Source organism: Ambystoma mexicanum, chromosome 3q (assembly GCF_040938575.1).
Source record: "Ambystoma mexicanum isolate Mex_15411 chromosome 3q, UKY_AmexF1_1, whole genome shotgun sequence".
NCBI classification, from domain to species: domain Eukaryota; kingdom Metazoa; phylum Chordata; class Amphibia; order Caudata; family Ambystomatidae; genus Ambystoma; species Ambystoma mexicanum.
The window spans coordinates 45,995,433-46,022,189 of NC_090926.1; the positions used below are offsets into that span (position 1 = coordinate 45,995,433).

General features: G+C 45.3%; 1 protein-coding gene across 2 annotated transcripts in view; it reads right to left on the reverse strand.

Moving 5' to 3' along the window:
* The window catches only part of CARD10 (caspase recruitment domain family member 10), a 356,289-nt gene that overhangs the window by 59,832 nt on the left and 269,700 nt on the right, over positions 1 to 26,757 (reverse strand). For both annotated transcript variants that reach the window (XM_069653039.1, XM_069653038.1), the window contains exons 18-19: positions 26,272 to 26,344; positions 21,874 to 21,958 (exon numbers count right to left, since the gene is read on the reverse strand). In XM_069653039.1, coding sequence (XP_069509140.1) covers positions 21,874 to 21,958; positions 26,272 to 26,344 — 158 coding nt within the window. The remainder of the gene's footprint in view (positions 1 to 21,873; positions 21,959 to 26,271; positions 26,345 to 26,757) is intronic.

Genomic DNA, 26,757 nt, shown 5'->3' on the forward strand with positions numbered 1-26,757 from the left:
GCTTAAAGTGAGACTAAGTGTGAGGGTGGGTGTGTGTGGTTTCCTACGACTTGACATTTATTGATCAATGAGTAGATGAGGTTCCCTATTGTTCGAGCAAGAAACTCGATAGGTAGATGACGTTTCCCTGTGGCCGGTAGCTAGCTACATAGTTGCCCAAAACGGAAGATAATTGGCTGGTTAAGCCCTCCTGTTGAGGGGCGTATCACACGCGAGGCGACGCAGCGTGCGCAGTCCGGTTATATTATTGATGAGATTACCTTGTTCCAGGAGAGACAGGAAGACAGCTGTAGGGTTAGCGGGGTAGATTGCAAGTGTATTTTGAACTTAAAGAACATAACAAGAATATACCAGTAGCTCGAAGAAATCGGTGACGTCACCAGTAGGGATTTAATAGGATATCGCGAGCACAAGGGATTTTGGGTTTGAGAATGGTGGGGAAGAGAAGCATGATGAAGGAGCTGATACGGAGATAAACTATAAACCAGTGGATCGAAAGAAGAAGGGGGAAGGGGCGTGGCTGCGCACAGAGAACGCCGGCCACGGCGAGTGTAAAAGGGGGAGGAGAACGGAGAAACAGGACGACTGTATAAGATCGTCGTAAGGGGTACGCAGCCGCAGGGGGCTGCGTGCGCTTCGGCCGCAGGGGGCTGTAGGGGAAGGAATATAATATAACATCATATTTATTATTATTGCATAATTTGTCAAAGGATTGTCGTAAGTCCCCACACTTGCGGGGCGAGGTAAGAAATACAAGGTTGTACATTATAAACTGCTAGTAAGGGGAAGGGTAAAAAGGGGAGTGCAACTATGTCATACGGGAGAGGGTCGGGAGGGTGGGGGAACACCCTCACTACCCCACTACAGCACATATGCACCACACTGCCACCACATAGGGAGAAGTTAATTAAGTACAGCATAGAGTGGACCCAGGGGACAGACAACAAAATGTTAACACCATGGCCGCCTAATGGTAGTTTCGACCCATATGCCCAACATTCACTACTGAACCATCTGCACAATACATACAAGGGGAAGAAGTTGGCAAACCATGTGGAGGTGTTTAACTTATGGAGGATGTTCCAGGGGTCTCGACCAGGACCAAATGGAATGTTCACTATGGGGGAAACACCGGAAGAAAAGGAGATTAAGAAAGAAGGAACGGGTGGGGAAAAGGAGTGCGAAAGTACAAAGAATACGGGGAAAGAAAGACAGGGAGGAGAAAAGGTTGATAAATCAGACGACATAAAAAAGGAACTGAGCAATGAGATACCCATAACACCGGGAGTGAAAACAGAGGGAGGAGGGTTGTACCCTTTAAGAGAATTAGGAGAAATAGAAGGACAGTTAAGGGCGGCTGAAGGATACTCAAACCCGGCATACAGCCCTCCACCATATGTGGCTCATGGGAAGATACCAATGGGGGAAGGGAGGATTAGAGAAGAGCAGACTGTAGAGATAGGAAACGATGAGTGGGTAGCTGCACAGATATTGTTGAAATTACGAGGCTCACTAACTGGAGAAGAAAGGGAGGCGGTGAAGAGAACAAACGAGGATAGTGCCAGAGAGAGTGAAATGAGGGGAGAGGAGCTACTACGGCAGAAGGAAGAGATTTTGGAGGAAAGATTAGCAGAACTAAGGGATGAGCAGAATGAACTGATCAAACAACTTGAGCGGGAGGAAAGAGAGAGAGTGAGGAAAAGGAAAGAAGGTAAGGACGAATTGGAAAAATTAAGGGAACGAAGTGAGGAACAAAAGAGAGAAGCTGAAAGGGTAAAAGGAGCAGCAGATAGGGTATCAAGAGTAGTGCTGAGAGAGAAGAAGAAGGAAGAAGAAGAAAAGGAAAAGGAAATGGAATTATGGAGGAGGAGGATAATATCGGAGACAGCTAAGAAATATGAAGAGGGGAAGGTAATAGAGAGTATAGTAGAAAGAGAAAGGGTGAAATGGGAAAGGAAGAAAGAGGATGAAAGGATATTGGAACAGATGAGCAACGAAGTAATGGAGGAGTTGAAAAGGAAAAGGGAGGAAAATAGTAGGGAAATGGAGGAGAGGAGTGAAGGAGGAAGAGAAGAGAGGGGTTGGGAGAGTGAAAGATGGGGAGATGTATATAAAAGTAGGGAGGTAGCAACGACATCAGCACTAGGGGGGACAGTTGTTAACAACGAAAGGGGAGAAAGAGACCTAATAGATTTGAAAACGGTAACAATAAAAGGAAAAAAGGCAGAGTGGGGGGTGCCATTTATGAATGATTTTTGCAGTGAGGAGGAAGGAGGAGTGGAGAAGGATGGAAGAAAGAGTGAAAGGGAAAGCTTAGATAAACTGTACCTCACTAGAACAAACATAGATTCGCCCTGGATAAGTAGAAGATGGGAGGAGCTGGAGAGAAGTAAGGAGGAAGTGAAAAGAATAGGGGAAACACAAACCAATGAAACCACGCCACCCACATCCCCATCACGCCGCCCTCCCACGTCACTACCTACATGTTCAACCACCGCACGCTCTCTGCAAAGAATAAAGCTCGCACCCTTCATGAACGAACTTACACCCTATGCATGTCGGCTTAGGGACCTCCCTAGTCGCAGGCAAGACAGACAAATAAACATACCCATATTGAACACAGGAAATGATGAAAGAAGGGGGAAGGAAGAAGAGGGAGGTAGGGGAAGAGGTAGTAAGGAAGAATTTGAAGTAGTATTAGAAATGGGGGAAGAGGAGGGGTGTGAAGACTCAATATCATGGAGCGTAAAGGGTGACACAAGACAGAATTTAATGCCACTGCTGGAGAGAGGAGGGGTTAGACCACAGTATGTACCTTGGAAACATACGGATAAGGAAAATATAAAATGTAGGCTCCCATCACTAAGTGGAGGTGCGGGTAAGTGGATATATGAAATGGAAAAACACACCGCAGGACAGAAACTGGCAGTAGGAGATGTGAAGGGCCTGTTAATATCAATATTAGGGGATAGAGCGGATGACATTTGGAAAAGAGCGGGATTCCATGGGGTAACAATAACAAACACATCACATGATGGGGCACCATTTGCAAACTGCAGACATGCGCTATGGCAGGCACTGAGAGTGCAGTACCCAGACACATCAGACATAGGAGCCATTACTTCTCGTAAGATGGGTGAAAATGAGGATCCTGTTGATTATATCCAGGATATTCAAGAGAAGTGGCGCATGGAAACTAGAGAACAATGGGACAAAACACCAGCCATATTTTATCATATACTAGTACAAGGGCTCCCAGAAGGAGTTCAGAAACAACTAAAGAAAGTAGTGGGAATGGAAGCAAAACCATGGCCAGAAATACAACTGACTATAGTACATCACTGCAGGACATGGCAAGGAAAAATGAAACAAAAGGAGGAGGACAGGAAAACAGAAGAGGCCAAATTAGTACAGAAAAAACTTACTAAATATACAATGGAAGGGGCACTAATAACTACGCCCACACCAATGGCCCAAAGCCCAACGCAAGTAGTGGCTGCACAAGATCCAGCTCAAATAACGCCTCCACAAGGTGTAATACAGCAAGTGCCGCCTCTGCAATTACACGCACCAAACATGGGAGGAGGGTACCCAATGCAAGGAACTGGGTATTATAGTTATAACAGAGGGAGAGGAGGGTTTATGAGGGGGAGAGGATATGGATATAATACCCAGCAACAGGCTGGGGGACTTAGAAATTACTACCCCACAGGGCAACCCGTATACCAGGACAACACAGGGAGCTTCCCATGGCAAAACAGGGAACCACCCGTGTGTTGGAGCTGCGGACTATTAGGACACATGTCACGTACATGTAGGGTCAGGCCAGGAACACCAGCATGGAATGAACAAGCACAACCTAGGACATCACAAGAACAGCAGGGCATACAACAACAGCAGATGTCACAACAAGGGAGTGACCAACAACAACAAACACGACAGCCACAAACCTATTCACTGCAACAACAACAAGTGGCGTTAATACAACCACCACCCCAAACTGAACGAACACAATTGGGTGGGGTGACGGTGTTGGGACACAACCCTTACACAGGGAATGGCCAATCATTGTACCCCCAATAGGCCAGCCCACAGATGGCCTTGGTGTGTCCCATCCTGTCAGTAACACCTAATAGTGCGGAGGAACCACGCATAGAGGTAACGATAGGTGACAAAAAATTATCATTTCTTGTTGACACCGGGGCAACTCGGTCTTGCATAAGGGAAGGTAAATTTAAGATGTCAGGCGAAGCCATGAACACCCAAGGATTTTCTGGGGCTAAAGGGTTGGTTCCATTTACTGATAACATTCCCTTATCTATTGGAGATTATGATCTGTCAGTTCCACTTTTGTATTATAGTGCCTCACCAGTAAATATACTGGGGAGGGACATAATGAACAGATTGAACATGACGATCTCCTTTACAGAGGATGGCATAATTTGCTCTACTCCAGGGATTAACATGCTCGCAGCACGACAGATTTTGCAAGCATACTGTGGACAGACAGCGATTAGGGCGGAGCCAGTAGATGGCGAAATATTCCAATATGGCACAGACATGGCATTTGCATGGATGCCAGGGATAGAAGGGAAAATATGGAGGAGACCAGCAGCCTATCTATTCCGACCAGAAACACCAGGTAATGAACTAGAAGGGAAGGTGTTTGTAGTGGACATTGAGAGCATTATTGCAACAGCTGATTATGTTGCTGTGCACGCCCAAGATAAAGAAGGGAGAGCATGGAGGGCGGTGATAGCACTAGCAGAAGGATGTAGGCTGACCCAGGTGTCAGATGAAGAGCTGTTCTCAGAAGAAAAGGAAGAAAATGAAATGGTGTTCATGATGAGTGTAGAAATATGGCTAAGAGTGGCTCACAAACAAGTAGCACAGAAAATTGCAATGGCACTTGAGGCACCCGCAGGCACCCCAGTCCCATTTTTTAAGGAGGATATGTCAAAGGTGCCCAAATCATTATGGACTATTAGCCCTTATGACGTGGGATGCATAAAAAGCATAGGGGGTGTAAGGATAAAATTGAAAAAAGGTGCCATACTGCCAAGAGTGAAACAGTACCCATTGTCAAAAGAGGCAGATGAGGGCATATATGAAACCATAACGGCCCTTATAAACAATGGCATATTGGTCCCCTCAGAATCACCATGTAACACAGCTGTGTACCCGGTGCGCAAAGCTAAAGGGGGGTCTTGGCGCTTCATACAGGACCTCAGACCCTTGAACAACATAGTAGAAGCAGAGTATCCAGTAACAGCAAACCCGGCCACAATATTGTGTGGCATTCCAGCAGAAGCATCACGATTTACAGTGATTGACCTTAAAAATGCTTTCTTCTCAATACCATTACACCCAGACTCACAAGATTTGACAAGCTTCACTTACCGAAATACAAAGTGGAAACATACCAGATTACCACAGGGGTATTGTGAATCACCCTCAATTTTCAATAGAGTAATACAGATGGATTTGGGTAACGTTGAGGTGGAAAGCACAGTGTTACAGTATGTGGATGACATAATAATTTGCAGTACAAACGAAAGTAAATGTAGAGAGGACTCCTTAAAAATGTTGACGATACTGGCAGAAAAGGGGTACAAGGTAGACATGGAAAAGATACAATACTGTCAGGAACAGGTACTCTACATTGGTCAACTGATATCCCAACATGGAAGAAGGATTGCACCACAAAGAGCACAGGCCATCTCAAGCACTCCCGTGCCACAGACTGAGAGAACTGCAGCAATTTCTGGGGCTGTGCAACTACTGTAGAGCATGGGTATTTGATTACAGCTCATACATAGGACCCCTGCTTGAGGGTTTGAAGGAAGCAAATAAGGGGGAGAAAAAGTTGGGATGGACTATGGAAATGAGGGAGGCATTTGACGAATTAAAAGACGCGATATCAACTGCTCCAGTACTTGCATCCCCAGACTACGAGCGGCGCTTCTTTATATTTTCACATTGCGACTCAGCAGTGATGAAAGCAGTATTGGCCCAAAAAACTAGCATGGGCTATAAACCAGTACCATTTTACAGCGGTCACTTAGACCCTATAATGTTAGGACACTTCTCTTGTGAACAAGGTCTTGCTGCAGCTGCTTTTGCAGTAGAAAAAGCATCAGCAATAACTATGGGGTGTCCAACTACACTATTTGTGGAACATGCATTATTTGCGATATTGAATAAACCTAAGTCCACACTAACGACACAGAGGGCATCAGGTTATGAGATTATTCTGTCTAAAGCTGAACTAGCAATTGTTAGATGTAGCACGGTTAACCCTGCAAGGTTCCTAGCAGAAGTAATTGAAGAGGGAGATTACGCCCAAGACTGCACCCAAGTAACTGAAATGTACTCATGTGCTAGGAAAGTTGAAGAAAACGCACTAGAGGGAGGTGAGCTTTTGTTTATTGATGGGTCATCAACTATTGATCAAGGAGATGGGATACGAAGGACTGGGGCAGCAGTAGTAAAAATGATGGAGGCGCCGGTGTGTGTGGCTATGAAGTGTGTACAATTACCACAGCATTACTCTGCTCAAGCCGCGGAACTCGTTGCACTAATATTGGCATTAAAGGAAAGTTTTAATAAAAGAGTAACTATATATTCTGACAGTGCATATGTTACATCCACTGTCCACTCAGGGCTATCAAAATGGAGAAGAAGAGGGTTTAGGAGAGCTGATGGCACTCCAGTACAACATGCCCTCTTGTTGGCTGAACTAATTGAAGTAATAAACGACCCCCAAGAATTAGCCCTAGTAAAATGCACCGCACACACCAATGGAGAAGACTACGTCTCAAAAGGAAATGCAGCAGCAGACGCACATGCGAAATATGCTGCATATTTTGGTGAGATATGGAACCCCACAGACTCACAGAGAGGGAGAGGGAGGGGAATAGCTAGGGAGATGTTAATAAGAGAAGGGTACACCCATCTCCCAGCCACACAGATTATGGAACTACAAGCGGCTGCACCAATGGCCGAAAAAGAAGTATGGGTGAAAAGAGGATGCACAATGTCACCAACCGACGCACTATGGCGCCAGGGTGGCACTGGGAAAGTTGTAATACCGTTGACACTGTTAAATACCGCCTTGAGCCAATTACACCACCCTGCCCATACAGGCAAGGAAATAATTGCAGCACGAATTCGAGAAGATTGGTTTTGTCCCGAGTTAACCTCCCATGTGTCAAATTTTATCAGCAATTGCCTAACATGTCAACAGTTTACGGCCGGTCATACTCTAAAAGTGATAAGAGGTACCATACCCCGGCCAGAAGGACCTTTTCGGCACCTTCACATTGACTATGTTGATATGATCAACATCTGTCAAGGCAATAGGTATATGATTGTAGTAGTATGCCCATTTTCTAGATGGATTGAAGCAGGGCCCTGTTCACACCCTGATGCGTTTAGAGCAGCCAAATTCATAGTAAGGGAGGTCTTCCCCAGATGGGGAGTGTGCGAGGTGCTAAGATCAGACAATGACCCCCATTTCGTAAACGAAATGTTCCAGCATATCACATCCCTGCTGAACATTAAACACAAATTTGCATGTGCATACCACCCACAGGCTAATGGTGTATGTGAACGCCTGAATGGCTTATTGAAGGAGGCAATTGCTAAAATACAACAAACAACAAAGAAAAGTTGGTTGTATTGCCTTCCGTTAGCATTATTTGAGCTTAGAAACAGGCCAGGGTCCGACCACCACCTCACCCCTCATGAAGTGGTAACTGGACGTCAAATGCGCCTTCCCCTAACACCAACATCAAGGGCATTCACCGACCACGAAAGTTCAGCGAATGTGTTAGGTGATGAAATGTATCAATATGTGTCTTCTTTGATTACTAGTGTCGTGTTTGTGTCTCAACAGCTCGAGCGCACACGGGGCGGGTCTACCAGCAATCAAGAAAAAGACGAAAGTACGGAATTGGGAAAGGAGAACTCGTGCAAACTTGCCAAAGGTGACCACGTACTACTTCGCAATTTCAATAGAAAGTGGAACCAGAAGAGGTTCACTGGCCCCCATCTGGTAGAGGACGTATCAACAAGAGCAGTAAAACTAAAGGATAAGCGTGCCTGGAACCACCTACATGACGTAAAGATTTACAAACTGCAGACCCGCCCCAGCGCCAACGACAGGTCCGTTGGAAGAACAGCAACAACATCGCCGACAGCGGAAGAAAGTTCCACCACAGACAACGACCCAATTGTTCCCTCGGAGACAATAACTGACGAAGAAGGGGGTGACCCCCATACTGCCCACCCCATGATCACTCGCTCAAAGAGTAAAAATACTTCCGCCATCTGAGCGCAAACCCCCCCATTGACTGCTAAGTACAGTTGTAACTAAAATTGAAGGACATTGCTTGCACCAATACACATGTAAACACGTGAATGTTCTCTTTTTCTCTCGCACATACAGGAACTGCGTAATATTGTATTGTTAAGAAAAGCTAATTAACAAGTTCAGTGTGCAGGTGTAGATGGTGCTGCCAGACGATAACTACCCAGAAGAATTGTCACACCAATTTGTATACGAAATAAAGAGGCCAACATACTTAAAAAGGAGAAGGGTACGTGTATACTACACAGCCTTCCTCCTGGCCATAGAATATTACATGCCCCACCTCCGCCCATACTTGCCGGTCCTAAGAGACACATCACTTAGAGTAGCGTGGGAACAGCTCTTCGCCTGGGCACTGAATGACCACTTGATAGGGAGAGCTTAAAGGAAACAAAACTAACATTTAATAACAAGCACTTTTGAGAATTTTTAGGCGGGCAACTGTAACGTCGCAAGAATAAGCTGCCAGGACCGCAGCAAGGTAAGAGCAAAATGCCGGTGAAATTAGCATATGTAATAAAAATAATAGGGATATTTATGATCACCGGATTCTTGGCTGCCTCTGTCTGGCAGTACAGCTATGCTATTGATTTTATTGCTGCACCCAAACTTAATATACCCCCGTCCCCTGCTGCAACAGGTGTTACGTCAGGTGGTAATAGTAACATTGCACCCAAGCAAAATAGAGTTAAACGCAGCACATACTCAGACAATAAAGGTATTGATAATTATGTACAAGATTCAGCACACGTCACAAACAACATATGGTACCAGCACATGACCCGCATTGGTAAGCAGACAACTGAGGATAGCTGTTACGTTTGCTCATTAATACCATACGCCATGAGCGCTTCACGAACATTTGTTGCCACAGAAATAGATGAAAAAACAGCACAGTGCATAATATATTTGGCCCTGTTCCAAACGAAAGGAAGGTTTCAAGGAACAGTAGTGCACATGACATGGAAGACAAGAGACTCATACCCATATGAAAACAACTTCCTCAAGACCTATCTGAGTTATCACAAGACCAGTTTACATGCTGAAGCATTCAGGTACATAACAAGTGGCCCTGCAAAAGGAGAAACAAAGAAGGTAACACTGCAGTATCTACCATGTGATTGGTACGCAACTGAAGTTCCGGGTAAACAAGGATGCTGGGAGAGGCCGCTACTGACGATAACAGGAAAAGTGTACCTGGGCAACAACTGGGAGATAGGAGTGATTGGCAGCAACATGGTAACAAAAGAAACTATCGAGACACACAATCATCGATGTTGGACGACGTGGATCAAGTATGTACCAATGCTCACGTGGGTAGAAGAAGATGAAGACCCGATAACTATACTACCATTGACTGCGCCTAAAGTATGCTACCAGCATAAAGGAGAGGTGGACGTAGGATATAACACCAATTGTGCAAGCTTGATGGAGTTGCCTGAGGGGGGAGCGGGAACAGCAGTAATAATGGACCATTATTGGGCCTGCGGAGAAAAGGCATATCATACACTGCCTCCCCTGTGGAATGGTGTGTGCACAATGGTACACGTCAATGTACCATCACTAGTGGTACCTAAGAAGCATGTCGATGTGGCGAAATTTCCTAAAATGGATGAAGGGGATAAGAGAAGAAAGAGATCTGCACCACTTCAGAAGGAGCAAGGAAACAGGACCAACAGCAATGATACTGTCCTAAATAGGAGAAAAAGACAAGGAGAGCCATTGACAGGAAATTACCTGTGGGGAAGGTCGGAAACGGAACTAACATCAATACCGCCAGAGCACAGACTATTCAGCAGAGCAGCAATGTTCTTCTCCTCAATAATACATCCGGGACTGCAGGCATACGCAAACGCAAAATGGCTCCAAATAACCAGGTGGGAACTAATGATGACCATCAATTCAACAGTAAATGGGTTCAACGCAATTAAAGAGGAGCTGCGAGCTGTCAGGATGGTAGCACTCCAGAACAGATATGTATTGGACCTTCTCACAGCAGTGGAAGGAGGAGTTTGTGCAAAAATAGGACAATCTTGCTGCACGTTCATACCTGCCAACGATGCTGACAATGGTACACTGACAGAAGCAGTTTCACAATTGGCCCAGATGCACTCCAAAATGATGGACGAAAGTAACGGTGTAAACAAGGATAAGAGTTGGTTTTCACTATTATGGTCATGGATGCCATCTTGGCTGTCAGATGGACTGAAAATAATAGTGGGATGTGCTATTTTGGCTGGAGCCACCCTGATCATAATTAGATTTTGGAAGGCCCGGAAGGCATGCACGACTGACGAGTTGCTGGAAATGGTGGGAATGCACCCCTTAATGCCAGCAGATGACGGCCAGCATACAGGTGTGATAATACAAGAAAGGGAGAAGTTGCACACCCAAATCATCACCAATCATCTAGACCCACCATCAGTGAAGATCGAGAACCCAAGGAACCCCAGGAGCTACATAGGAAGATGGGTATACTGTACTCCTGGAGGAACATGTGAATACATGTATTGGTCATTTGAAGATCATGTGAACCATTATGGACATCTCGGAGGGATAACTAAGATATGGAGAGTAAGAGGAGATAACGAGAAGGATATGTTTGTGGTCGACAAGTCGACCAGAGGGGGGACTGAAGTGGGAGAATGGAAGACCAGGCTCCCGTCCTTCACCTCTCGCGCTTGGCCTAGAGGGTCACGGCCCAGACACCCGCCGCGAGAAGAGTTTGTCCATTTACCAGACGACCAGGTACCCTGGTACAGGAACATACGGATGTGTCCACCTGCTTGCCCAACAGCCCGCACTGGCCATGCCGACACCTGCGGCTCGGATCAGCTAGATTAAAAACCACACGTCGTTAGAGATGCCATGACGACCTAGACAACGGGAAGCACATCTGTACAAGTATACACACTTAACATTTCCACACCAATCTACACGAAGAACATACTCAGTGCTTTCACGTAGGCGACAGGCATATTCACGGACGTGCATCTTTATTATTTTTACATAGGCTTTCAGAATGCAGAAACGCAAGATGCATCATGAACTCATCTATAACGCTTGCTCACGCTTCCCTTGAAACCCGTTACCGCCATGAGAGGTATAATGGAAACACGATACTGGTCATGGAAATATATGCTACTATAATCTAAAGCACCTATGCACCAAACAGACTACTTAAGCACCAGGCCCGAGTAGGCCTCAAACAAGAGCTCCCGTGGGCATTAACAAAGCAAGAGTCAGGTTGCTGATCCTGCAGAAGGAACCCGATGGAGCAACCAGCCAAGGTCGCAATGTTGCAAGCCCACACCCAAGAACAAATCATCAAAGGCACGATGTTGCAACCTTGCACTCCGCGTACCAACGTTAAAGTCATATCTACAAATTAAACCAGACACACAGTGGAAAAGCAATATTAATTGTGCAGAATTCTGCCTCAAACACGGTCCCGCCTCACGTGACCAAGCCGAATCTGACGAGATGCCAAAACCCAGGAGAGAAAAGGCGTCTGGGTCCCTCACTACGAGACACAGGCCGAGACACTTGAAAGGCTCAATGGACACCTGCTACAGTGGGAGCGGTCAGCCTTCCACCTATGAATAAATCCTCACATTGTCTGCACGTACCCATATTGAAACATTGTTGCAAACACAGGTACACCGAGAGCTGGGAACAACGGTGGTCCCAGGCTGGGGAGCTCACGGATGCACCAATCAGAACATGGGGCTCTTATCTCAGACGTCAGTAACATTAGCCAATCCTCAGGAGCCTTCATGTAACAATTCTTATGTATCCAATTATAGGGACAACCCAGATATACCACCTGACTACACCTTGTCCACTAATATCGTTCTCTATATGTGTACTATACTAACCTTACCACTCAAGTAACCAATTAAGAGTGGCGATAGGTTTTTTGTTAACTTTCTGAAGTGACGCAAGTAGCGCGTCATAATGCAGTAAAAAGGGCCTGCGAGCCCCACGATTGTGTGTGTGTCAGGACGAACGCGTACGCTCCTCGACCCATCCCTGCCGTTTGCATAATAAACAGCAGAGTCGCCTTGCTCCTTGTGTGTGTCTCATACTCTATCTCATCTGGGATATACGGGAGGAGTTGGGGCCTCCCTGCCCGGAGGTCTGCGGACGGCCCTGCCGACCCCGGCAGAATTTCCCCCCGACAAGGATTTTATGGGATTACACCACTTAGTCATTAACCATCATTTTCAGTTTTAAAGATCATATTTACTAACAGTGCAGTGGTACATCAAAGGAAGCCAGCATGGTTCCTGCATATGCAAATCTCTTTATGATCCATCTAGAAATGACAAATATACTAGCTCTCAGACAAGATATCCTAATTTAGTTTTGGAATAGATACGCCAATGATGCATTTGACATTTAGTGGGGTGATTGCTCCATATCCTTTGTATATACTTTAAACAACATTCACAAATGTATTAAATTTACACTACAAGTTGGGGCACCATCGATCCATTTTTTAGATGAAACCATCTGGAACTCACACAAAGAATTGTGTACTGATATTCACCAAAAAGCGACAGATAGGAATAGTCCTTTACAGCATCTCAGCTTTCACCTGAGATCATTCATTACACATTTGCAATACCCACAGATGTTACTAGTTCATAGAATAGTTTTGGCGGAAGCCAGATTAGTGGTAAACCAACATATGATGAAAAGCAATTTCAAACAGTGCTGTTATCCTAATCCTCTGCTAGACAGCACACTATTAAAAACCCTACAGAAGTATAGATCAGATAGATACTTCTTCCCAGACAGGAGAAGGAACAACCTGAATCGAATATGATTATGAGATTTTCTCACCAAAGTTATATTATACACAGAATTATCATTTCTATCTGGGACATTATCAAAACAGACACCAGGTTAGCTACACTATTTTCTACAGCATCAACCTTTACATACTCAAGAAGTCGTAAACTTTGTGACATATTAGTAAATGCCAATTACACCCCACGAGAGTCACAACATTTTTTGGGGAAACCCAAGTTTGGTACTTATCCCCACTTTTGAGTTGTCAAAACTGTTATGCGGTGATACCAGGAGATATATTATATCACCCACATACTGGCTAGAACATTAAGTTCAGGATATATGCCACCTGTTTGTCAAAAAATGTAGTATATTTTATTAAGTGTCCTTGTGGATAACTGTACATCAGTGACAAACGAGGGAGGCAAGGGCACACTAGAATGAACAAAGACCATCAATAAAAGCCAGGATAGCTCAGGGGCAACATGCTCACCATGGAAGTAAGACAACACAAAGTAACACAGGTTCGATCCCCGGGTCCACGCCTCTGTGCCGAAACCTCTGTGTATTAAGTGTGTTATAACTAACCTATCATATCGTATCATAATGGTATCAGTCTCCCTTAGCATGATATTTTTTGCAACTGAGACAAAACATTACTCAAATGTGTCTTCAAATTTTGGAAGTAGACAAGGAACTGTGACTTGGTGGAGATGTAACATGACTTCCTCTTCAGAAAGAAAATGTAGAGGAGCAGCTACATGCCTCTGCAGGAAACCCTGCCCCCCTACCGTGCATATTTTGGAGACCAGAGAGCGTGCCGAGTTTGACACCAGCAGTTGTGCCAATACTGCAACGTGTGTTCGAAAGAAGATACCCATTAAGACAAGTCTATCAAATGTACCCACGACGTGATGATACCCTAAGGGAGGAACTCCCTGAAGGAATATGAGAAAGAGCAAAGAAAAGAAGCCTGTGAAGTCACAAGAGTATGAACGACACCTCGAGACACTGGCTAAAGAGGACTAATGACCAAGTAAAGAATCAAGTGAACTTTGAAATACAAAAAAGAAGATTGCACATGCACGAGGTGCTGCAGAGAATCAACCGTTCAATAATTGTAAAGACGCTGAAACGCAAGTAGACTAAGTCATCATAGAAGCTGGCTAGATGTAGTGAATAGAATGCAGGTGAAGCTGCCATTATATAGAAGCTGGTCATCAGTATCATGAATTTAGTAAGCCAGGACCCATGAAGAGGGAAGAGAAAATGATGTCCCAGCAAGAATAAGCTGAATCGTGGAGATACATGGCGAGGCTCTCTGGCCTGGAGTGAAAACTGAAGCAGTCAAGGTCAGCTATCTATTCTGGAAAGGAGCGAACGTATGAAGGATGAATTATCAGGTGTTAATGTGTAAAGAAGGAACACCAAGAGTGCCAAGTTTCATTCATTTAAGACATTTCAAAGCTGCAAAATGGACCAAATCGTGGTCTCCTGTCACGTGAGCCAAAGATGAAAATAGAGTTCAAACTTGGAGTCCTAGAACACATTAGGGAGTGCCCTCACTCCTGTGACTTCTTAGAGACAAGGATACTTTGCAAGACCAAGTTCAAAGACAATCTTCAAGGCAGAAGGCATGGGCGATGAGAGATGTTGGGCTAATTGGGTGGGGAGGTAGAGTCAGGCCCCATCTCGTTGCACCTAGGTCTTGGCTTACCTGCTGCTAAGTGAACCGAATGTTTCAGACATGGTACAAGCATCCCAACCAATTGTAGTGGTCCATATAACAAAGGACCTTATAGTTTGAAAACCAATGAGAAGCTGTGTATCTAATGTTTCTGAAGATTACATGTTTTAGAGGTAGGCATATGTTGTCCACCTGACAGTCGGCAGCCAATCACAATCCTAGTTCCTATAGATAATATACTTAGATGTTCCCCTTGAGCCAATCCCGATCCCTAGTCGGTTTTCCATTATTTGCCACGTAGTATGACATCACCTCTGATGTATTTTTGATATATAACCTCTGTTTTGTGAAAAGATTGCTGAAAGAAATCGAGCGTACGTCCGTTGATGTTTGTTGCAACTCCCTGCTTTAGATAATTGTTAATAAAACAGTACTTTGCCATCTTCCTGAGTTGGTTTGGTTATTTGGAGTAATTCTGTGTGATCCCATCCATTGCATGCACGTTCCTAAAGGGCCCTAAGTGCAAAAAGGTATGTATTGAGAGGTTGGGTACATTGGTGTCCATGAATCTTAGTGAGGAATATGGCTTTTACTGTTTTATTGTGATCATGTATGTATACAATATTACTTTTTGGTGTGACCTATGTTCTCTGTTTATTATTATATGGAAGGAACAATGCTCTTTTGATCACAAAAAAATGTACAATAGATATGAAATCAGATTTGATGGGAAATGGTGAGCTTCTTACAATGGGATGAGTCTGACCAGGTTGTGGAAGGGAGTAATTGGAACAGTCACTGGGACAATACATAAGTAGACATACGTAGATTAAGGACATTTATACGTGCAGGAAGGCAGTAGAGCCAGCTGTGCTCGGGATGTGACCATGATAGTGAAGTGCAAGAGTGGAGGCAGAGGGAGTGAGGACCAAAGGCAGGTTAGAGGGGAGGGGAAAATGTTAGCTAGCAGGCAGATGAGAAGCCAGTTCAGAGGGTAACCCAGAAGCAAGGAGGTAGGCTTTTAGTTTGGTTTTGAACAAATCCATGTGGACTGTTTCTCGGATGACTGGTGGAAGCGAATTCCATGCAAGTGGAGCAAGAAGAGAGACGGAGCAGAAGCGAGAGGAAGCACAGGGAGGGCGAGGAGCCACAATGGTAGTCAAGGAGGCAGAGCAGAGATTACGAGTAGGCTGGTAGAGTTGGATAGAGGAGGATAGATACAGTGGTGCCTTACCGTGGATAGATCTGTGAACCAGGAGAAGACATTTGAATATGGCCCTGTTTTGCATCATCAGACATCCAGCCTGGTGACAGTACAAGGAAGTAGGTGTTAAGGGAGTCCAAAGAGAGTCCTGGTATTAAGTTAATTATCTTGTTAAGAGGACAGGACGCATAGTTGGAAGAGCAAAGAGGATGCTGGAACAGCAGTCCAGTTTAGAGAAGACAAGAATGGTTAAGTGATACTTGGAAGTGTTGAAATGAAGGAGATGCCTGATTTTCTTAACATTGAGGAAGTTGAAGGGAGCTGCTGTTCCAGTTTTGAAGATGAAAGTAGAGATGGTGTGAGAAGGGTCGGTCATAGATGACGACAAGATTTCTAGCTGAAGAAGAGTAGGGGAGAGTGTCAGTGGGAACTGGATAGCCAGAGTAAGAGATTAGAGAGCTTTTGGAAGGGAAGAAGAGCACCTCTGTTTTTGGAGAGGTGAACATCAGAGAGGGCACCACCATCCAATATTTAATGACAGAGAGAGAGAGAGAGAGAGAGAGTGAGTTTGACATTTTGATAGAGATCAGAGGAGAGTTCACAAAAAAGAAGATTTAGGTGTCATCCGCAAAGAGTTGGTACGAGAACCCCCAAAAGGGGAGATTAGTGCCCCAAGAGCAGAGGTGTAGAGTGTAAAGAGGAGAAGACCAATGACAGGGCCTTGTGGAACACCAACACTTAGACGAGTGAGTTGAGAGCAGTGGTCAAAGTGTGCTAAAATAAGTTGTGGAGCTATGTTCACTGGTGGCATGCCCCTCTATCACCTCCCACCCACAATCCAACCCTCAAACAAACACATCTGCTATTTAAGGGATTGTTCAATGCAGTGCACTGTAGTGCAAGGTACACATTCTTCCTACACTTTTTAAAAAAACGAAACCATTCAGAAATGTTTTCTTTTTAAAATAAAAGTTTAGGAACTGTAAAACTTGTTTTTTAAAGCAGAGGAGCACCGCTCCCAAATTCTCCCGATCGCTTTGACCACTGGTTGAGAGATGTTGTTGCTCCAAAAGGGAAGAGATTCACTTCAGATCTGTTGGCTTCTTCCTATGTCTGTTCATGGTGCCAGAGAATGTGACGACCTAAATGTGGTGCCTGGTTTGGTCCCTGGCTTCCCTTAGCACACTTCTTTCCCACAGATAGAGCAAGTGTTTAGATTTGGTTGCCATTCATGCACTGTGAAGTACTGCAACATGTTTGACTTTCATAGTGGACTAGCACACAAGCTGAGTTCACACAGTTCACACAGTGTGATAGCAGTGTGATAGTGCTAGTGGTGGGGGTGCAGGTGTGTTCCCTGTGCCACACTTTATGATCTGCAACAGGAAGGCTGGTTCCTTGAATAAATCCTTTGGGCTTCATGCTCTAATTTGCAATTTTTCTTGGCACAGTGAGACTGGGCTTGCTCGTGTTTCATTTGGTTCTCAAAAAGACAGTATACAAGTGGGGGACAGGCTTCTGTTAATAGTACAGCCTCAAAATCTGTGGTGTCATTCTCTGCTTCCTCCTCAGAATGGCTGTTATTGAACACAAATGCTCATTCCCGTCTAGACTCTGATGTGGCATACTCTTTGTCTTGATCATCATCCATCACACCATCATAATTATTTTCTGACCAATCAGTAGATGAGGGCAATGGAGATAGAGACCTGGAATTTGTTTTTTATGACCTCTGACTGTTTAAGTACCCTATGTGTTGTTCTTCCCTGATCTTCAGTAGATAATATCTGCACACCTCTCCCTTCTGCCACGGTGGTAGTGGAAGGGACTGCAATGTCCTCTTGTCAGTCTCAGTGGATGCTGATTGTCGTGGTGCAATACCCATGTGTTTTCCTGTTTCCCAGAGTATCAAAATACAAGTGAACGGATCATTAGAACTAGCATACCCCCTTATTGCTCATCATCTACTTTATGTTTCGAAGATTTCAAATACCTTTCCCAGATGACCGCCGCTATTTATAGCAACGTGCGCAAAGCAACAGCGTCCGCATCGCCTGATCGCTGCCCCCGCGACCAGTGATAGAGCCCTTGCTACATCGCTCTGCTCACCCTGATTCAATACAGGCAGTCCGGGGAGCATCTCAAGCAACGGCATCCGTATCGCCTGATCGCCGCCCCCGCGACCAGTGATAGAGCCCTTGCCACATCGCTCTGCTCGCCCTGATTCAATTCAGGCAGTCCGGGGAGCGTCTCACCAAATTCTTGCTCCCAGCCCCGGCACCAGCTCTGCAACCGGTGCCTTTCGACCTAAATCACAGGGTTTATTCAGATCTAGTCCCCCACCACATCTTGCAACTGTGACCTGGTAGCTACCTATATTTAGGCGTCTATTATGACTCCGAGTTTGAAGACACTGCAGGTCTCTTGACTCTAACTTTCACGCCTGTGGTTTCACTGGCCCTCCACAGTACTCTCCGAACACCAAGACTACACAGTCTTCCTTGTCCTGACGAAGGCCCTAAGAAGAATGTGACTCACATAGCCCCCACATAAGTCCGAAACACTGTGGTGTAGACAATCACTCTCGAATCACAGTGTCACAAATGTTTTTCACTGTATCTAACTGTTATTCATTATATGTACTCATTGCAAGTGTTCATGTGATATGACCCCTGTTGTTGTTTAGTATACCGACAGCAGAATCTCCATTATGTTGACTGTATATATGTATGTGCAAGGAATCTAACTTGCTTCTGTTTATTGTGCATTTTATGTTGCCCTAGATGTAATTATTGGTTTTCAGCATTATACTAAAATCAACAAGCAAGTATATGCTACAAAACAAAAATAAGAAGTATTACAACTATTCAGGTGTTGTACTTAAATCTTTTGTGAACTGAAAATGAGCAATAAGGGGGTATGCTAGTTCTACTGACCCACTCACTTGTATTGTGATCATCATAGAGCCCTCCTGGGCAGAATAGGCTCATCTCCTTTCCCAGAGTGACTTGTGATGGAGGTATGGAACGTGAGTTTGATGATACCTTCAATTGACCATGTGCAATTGTGTCACCCCCAGTGTACACAGCAAGGGCTGCTCCAGGAGTGAAAAGACTGCAAGCAGCACGTCTCCCACTGCCGCTGGCTTCTTTTGGTGCTGAAATGTCATTCCTCATGTATCCAAATGTGTGTCACCTACTTCCCCGAATCACTGCTGCTCCCTTCCATCAAAAGTACATGTCAATTTCACAAGATACCTTTAGGGTTTCCTTTCTCCTTCCGGTCCTCCTCCCAGGTGTCACCCAAAAGCACATGTCTCATCTACTCACTTTAGGAGATGGGCACTGACTGGTGTGTCACCCAAATACTTGCTGCGCTCTCACAGCAAAATCAGATGGGTGTACTTCACCCACAAGAAGTCTAGAGGGATTCCCAGCTCTCCCCACACCTCCTCCAAGATGTCACCCAAGGACACGTGGCTTGTCCATTCATTTCGAAAGATGGACAATTACTGGTGTGTCAGCTGTCTCCCTGAATCTCTGCTGCTTCTGCATAGCAAAATAAGGCAAGCGTGTCTCCCTCAAAAACTGCCCTTGGGAATTCCTGGCTCCTCTCGATCCTCCTCCTCCCAGCTGTCACTCGCTGGCATGTGTGTCACCCATTCACTCGAAAAGACGGACATTAAACATCTTTGCTGCTCCTTGCCATCTTTGTGCTGAGGGATTTAAAAATGCATGAAAAAAGAATTTCTACTTGAAATGCGAGAGAAGGCTAGGCAATTTCGGCTTAAATGCCACACAAGTCACGGCACCGCCTAGTAGCCACGCCTCGAAGATCACCTCCACTTCGGAGCCACTGGAAACTGCACTGCGGGAATGCAAATTGGCTCAAAAGCACGTATTGAGCTCCAGAAATGGCCTATTCTACGCTCAGACTCCAGATGCAAGGGGTTTTTCATGCTTTTTAAGTTATGAATTGCACAATGAGAGCAAGTACCACTGTAGAGCACACTGAACGAATCAAACTGTCCAGTTCAAAAAACAAAATAAAAGTTTGATTTATTAAATCCTAAAATGAAGAGAAAGTCTAACCAATATTTAAAAAAACACCCAGTCCTGATGACAAAATTGTACCCTTTACTGTAGCGAGATGGTTCTGAGTCCTTCGGCATGGGACAGGAATGGAGCAGTTCTAGAACAATCAAGGAATCAAATGGTATATTTTTTAATCGAGCCTTATCATAGCAACATTTCCTTCTTTGGTATATATTAATCATGTCTTTCCAGGAACCAGGTTGCCCAACGCCCAGAGGGATGAGGCAGCACTCTCTCAGGCAAGGAGAGATGCAAGGAGCCTGAAGGCAGGACAAAGCATACGTTTAACAGCAGACTGCCACCGGGGTTATCTTCCCCTGCTAGCACAGGCATCCCAAGATCCTCTGCGCGGGCCGCCACCAGGGGCATTCCAGTCACCGCTGCTCGAAGGGCGAGGGCGGAAGGCATTACACAGAGCATGCAAAGTCAGCAGCAGAGTGAATACGCCAAAGGACGTCACAACCTCTCGGTTACCAGCAGCTTAGATGTCTGGCCCACGAGCTTTGCTCACGAGTGCAAAGCTCACTTTCACGTGCTCAGGTTCAGAAGAAATCCTATGCACGTACAGCCTGTGACTCCTGGAGTTCGATAGAGGTTCTGTGAATGTCTTTCCAAGGCAAGATGGCTTGTTGGTAAAGTGAGGCCCAGCTTAGGCACTCTTGCCTTCTCAATAGCAGCATGCAGGGAAAGCCGAGTGCAGGATGCAGCTTCTGCTGCAGACTAACTCGGTGGTCAACATTTGATGCATTCCCCGAGGTTTTTTTGTGGGTTTTCTTACTTAGGTGTGAATGGGTAAGGACTAGAAGGGACTGGTCCTGATGAAGGGACTAGGCTCTGACAAAACCGTGTAAAATGAACAGAATCGCGGTGAATTATGAACCCATGTCCTGTCAATGCAACACATTTATCATCTGATTACAGGTACAGAAACTGGTGTATGAATTAACAGTTCTGTGAACCTAGAAGGAAACATTCTTTGATAACTGTGATAACTCTAGAAGACATGTATCCTTTTCTTGAAATACGTTCTACAGGTTGCTTGCTATTCGTGAGGAAAAAATAGTCTTAAAACGATTGTAAAATTGGCGGCCATTTACCGCATTCGTTGGTTTGTTCATTTTTTCCTGCTTCTGGTGCAGATGCCTTATCCCGGATGCAGGCAAAACCCACCGAGCAGGTAGGGTGGCTTTGGCAGAGGCACAGGCCGGCCCACCAGCTTCCATTCCCCCTGGGGCAGCACCCACTCTCCCGAGCAAAAAAAGGGGCTGAGATAACAGATTCCCTCCCACAAGTCTCCTGTGCCGACCTGTGTTATAATGAAATTATAATGTGCATCCTTAGCAGGCCTTTTTTAGTCCTCAAAACACATCACTTCAAAGTGACCTGTAAGCAAGTTAGTTACAATTGCATGCAACTGCCCCGAACTGGTTTGATCACGCACATGCAAACACACACTGATACGCCGAATGAACGCTTACTAGGGCTAGGCGGACACGAATACGCCACACGTGTTCAGTCTAAGAGACTATATTGCACCTTTCTTGACATGCCACAACGCGTGTAGTGTGTATTGACCTCCAGGATGAGTCAATAAGCAGCATCACCACTCCATTCACAGAACCCCAGCAGGTGCAGAGTCCGTCGTCGGTTTCCTCTCTCCCGCCAGAAACACTAGACAGGAAAGAGCCGCCCTGCTGTGAGAGACAGAGGTTATACTCACTGTCGGCAATAGATGGAGCACTCTCCACTGGCTTCTTCTCACCACCCGCCGCCTTGCTCTTCTCCTTCAGGGCGGCCTGCTTCTTCTGCTTGGTGAAGATAAGGAGAGGCACAGAGGTAGGAGAGCAGCATTAGTTTAGGATGACGCTGCTGACACACACACACCCTGCCTAAATGAAGAAATAGCAGACAGAATGTGAACGTTGAAATGCAGTCTCCTCTCCTGTTGTGAAGAATGAGGGGGGTCTATGTCAGGAGGAGCACTGAGGGCTATGGACATGTGAGGGGAGGTGTGGGGCGTTTATTGGGAGCTTTAACTGTCGCTTCAACGGTCACTGTTCAATTGGGGCATCTTAAAATTATCTCTTTGTGAGCGACATGATTGCAGCCTTTCCCCTCCCTAGGGCTGCTTCCACTCTCATCTGCAACTGGTCATAATAATGATGTGGAGCGGCTATCAATAGACCCAACTAACATATTTCCCATCAATAGCACGGGGAGATTCTGTGTGCCGCCATCATGGCGTCCAGCATCAGCACTATCTCGGTCCATGTGGGTCTTCATTATCCTTTAAATGTACTCTTGTGATTTTATCCAGCCACCAGACTCTGTGGAAACACATCCGAAGAGGCGGACGTTCAGAAGCTACAAATGTCCTTATGCAAAGAGAGAGTGGTGTCTGCCCTGTCTGAGTGGCATGGGGCGATGTATGCACAGCACCCACATGCTACTCAAACGCAGCTTCTTTTCAGCATTTAATCCCAAAAAGCAGACTTGCTGCCACAGCACTAAGAGGGGCCATGTGCCCTTGAAAATGCAATCTGTTCTTTCATGCCACCATTTCCCACACATTTTATAAAGTTCATGTAAGCTTAGTAATTGAGGCCAAGTCAAGTGCGATTTTACTGCTTTTGAAAGTACTGTTCATTTTTACAGTGCATTTGCTGTTCACTTCAAACTTCGATATGGGAATCAAATTAAAAGCCATGGTTTGTGCTACATACAGCTTTTTCCCATTTCAAAATTGTACAACCCACATCTGAAAATGTGCTTTATGAACAGCTGGCCGATGAGTGTTCATTTTCAGTGTTGCACTGCCAAAAGGCACATTCGTAATGAGGGAATGCAAGCTTGTCAATGTTTATCATTGTACAAGAACACGTCCTTGACTAAATGTAAACACAGAGCAACACGATCACCCTCATTACATAATGGGTGGTGCATTAAACGGAGGGCGTAAAAGCACGGTGCATCGCTTTTACGCCTCGACTTAATGCTCCAGTCCATTTTGAAGCCGCAATGAGGCAGGCGAGAGACAGGGGGAGAGAGAGAAGATCCCTGATGTGCATTACTTCCCCATCACAGCAGTGCCTTGTGTTTCACGCCTACATGACATTGTATATGTAGGCAAAAATTGCGGGATTCCTATGGAATCCACCTTGGTTTAGCAGCTGCTCAAGACCAGGTGAATCCCATAAAAATTAATTAACACCGGGGCGGAGGGGAGCCGCCAATCAGGTTACTGAAACCGCTCATCTCAGCCCAAGTTCCATGGAACCAGCAGGCTGCCTCCCTCTGGCAGCCATGGTAACAGAAGAGAGAGTCCATACAGGGCCCCGCCTTCTACAACCATAGTGGCTATTTTGGATAAGTATTTTCATTAATTGTACTGGACGCGTGCAGCGTCCATTCAATGAACGAACATTCGTGTTTTATTAGCACCCCGGGTTACCGCTTTGCACCCTGTTGACCGCCCTTGCTTCTCTCTGGCTGTTAACTCGGGCTGCAGAAATACAGTTTGATCAAATATTTGTGCAATGCGAGCGAGTTTGTGAGTGCGGACACACTCGCTAAAATATCCAATATCTTTATCCGTAGGATACTCGGAGATTGTTCCGGTATTCAACTGCTGACGAACTATTACTGTAAGGACATTGTGGATCCTTTGTGATGGAAGGGTCGTTTCGTTTGCACCTTCACAGCATTATCAACTTTGCCTTTTTGTACAGGTAGGCTTTGAGTGCCATGTGTTTATTTCTTTTGAGACTATTGGTATCTAATGTTTACATTAAGGCTTTTCCCTTTTCATTAAACATAGGCACATGTGACACTGGTCCTCCAGCACCAGATCTGAGGTATGAAATACTCCAGGGTGCATCTATCACTATATCAGAGATGGTACTAGTTAAAAATAACCGGCCACCGATGTATGAACACTAGTGATATTTATGATATTTAATACACTTGTATGGATGGCCAATCCCTTGGTTATAGGTTGGTATGGATTACAATACCACTCATATCCTAGAGTACTGGTTGGAATGATCGGATTGGGATAGATACATTGATACAGTGATGGTCTCTCTGGAACACATGAGAACACCTTTGTAGTACTTATGCAATTTATTAATAATAGGGACTGAAATGGTTCTTTCATATATGTTTTTTCCAGAATCTCTTGCTCCTGAAGAAGGGGTTCATCCCCCGAAACGCGTTGGGCCTGAAGTATTTCAAATTCATGAACATTAACTTGACGTTGATTTACTATATACTGTGTTTGTGTAAATGATACGTGTTAATGTGTAGGCATAAAATATGCCTTCAAATTAGTACTTTGAAAATTGTGTTTCGTGATTCATTTCAAATTAAAAAATCTGTGATCTTTGATATACTTTTGACTGTATGTTCAGTTACATTGGTGAGCAGGGGTCGGGAGTGTCTCACGTGGTAGACACTGTTTTGTACTATATGTTGTGATGGCTTCATGTCAGGGCCTGTATTCCTCCCCTGCACCCGAAGCCTTTCTTTTACCTTGATCTGAAGATTATTTACTTATTGCGACTGTAGGTGTGCGCATATAGATCATTGGGTTCATTATAACATTCACCCCCCAGCTGGGGGTGTACATGGCTGGTAAAGGCCCACCAGCCTTTTGCTTGGGCTTCGACAAGCGCTGCGGGCCATTATCGGCAAATCCGTACCCCCAACAAGGGTGTGATAGCTTTTCGCATCCCAGGGTTTGCCTTTTTTTTACCGGAGATAGGCTCCACGCGTATTGTGCAAACCCAATATCTCATAAAAAAAGATGGACATGGCCATAGAAAAACGTACTCAGTCCCTTTTCCATTTCCATGGCTGCAGATGTGGGTGGCAGTAGTGCCAGGAAAGGAGCAGCAGGCTAGTGGGCATGGAGGAAGGGGGTGAGGCTAGGAAGCAGGATCTCGATGGGGATTGGGGGGTGGGTGGAAACGTGGGGAGGCAACAGGGGCAGGCTCACTGTTGCTGCCCACAGTCTTGATTGTGCCACCCGGGCAAGAGCCTCGAGTGGCTGGAAAATGCGGGCAATACACTGTGTGTTCTCGCCCGCATTTCCAGCCACCTGATTGGCTGAGCGCCCTTCTCTGGGTGTGAATATAATCTTTACTTTTAACTTCACAATTTATAAGAAATAATTTTTCCAAAATAGTCGCTGATCATGATGATGAAAACGATGATTTGTATAGCATGACACGCCACAGAGTTGTAGCTCTGCAAAGGAAGGGATACACATAGTTGAAAGAGCGGTTTTGAGAAGGAATTCAACTCTATAGACAAAGGGCAACATTAGAATGTCGATTCCAAAGGTGGTACAGCCTTAAAGGGGCACCATTTCAGGGAAAGCCATCCTCCACAGTCTGATGTTAAGACTGGTCTCTGACCTAGGGCACATAACCTATTCTGGGCAGCTGAAAGATCATTTCACAATAGTGGAAAACTGTTTCAAATATGGAAAATGAACCTGAATAATTAGCTATGAAACTCTGCTCAGTAACTAGAGAAGTGGGGTGGGGGAAGGGTAGCCATGCCAGAGGTCAATCATGGATGAGTTCTCCTCACCCCACATTACTTGTGCAGTATGTGGCTGAGATGGGCTTCTTGTTCGCTTGCCCATCTAAATATCCTGGGCGCGCTTCTCGACTGCCACCTGTTGCTCTGAGTGGCTCCAAGTGCCATTGCACCCTGCGAGGGACTGAGTGGGGGGCCTGTCACACTCATCTACTTCTGATACAGATTATTGTATGAGCGTGACACATTTAAGGTGCAGATCCCCATTATCCACAGAATAAGAGATTGCGTCATCATCACTGCAAGCATAGTCTAGGACGGGTCTGTGTACTCATTCATTCATCCACATGGGACTGACTCATCATCACAGGTCAGAGCCACATAGCTGGGACAGGCTTGAGTGCACACTCTGCAGTCACAGGTTTAAACCCCTTGAGTGCTGACTCATTCCTTCATCCATATGAGACTGGTACATGAAGTACCATAATAATGTGTACTGATAACATCTACCACAGCGGTTCTTAGAAGAGGAGGAACACACATGCAGCACTAAGTAAAAGCAGGTATATCTCACATGGTGACCGAGGAGCTTCTGCAGTCTCTCCGGGGAGCCCTTGCTCTGCTGGTTTAGTAGCATTTGCTGAGCTCTGTAAAGAACAAACATGCAGCATCAGAAAGAAGCACAACAGCGAATCAATTCTTTATAGGCCAGGTCTGAAAAATTACAATGGCTCCCCTCATGCGGCTGGTGGTAGTCGTCTTTTTGTTCACGGGAAGCTTGTTAATGGAGGGTGGGTGTGGGCTGGACTCTTGTTTTAGCGAGAGTGGTTATACACCAGTTGCTGTCCTTCTGTCCAACTCCAGGCCTCGTGGGCTGGAACCATGTCGAGCTTTAAGGATATCCCATATTAAAATTCATGAGATTCATTTGAATACAATGATTGCACATTTTTCCTTCTGAATATTAATGAGGGATATCCCGGAAACCCGTCAGGATCCCGGCCCTCGAGGCCTAGAGTTGGACAACCCTGTAGGGACTGCTCAGTTTATGTAAAATCAT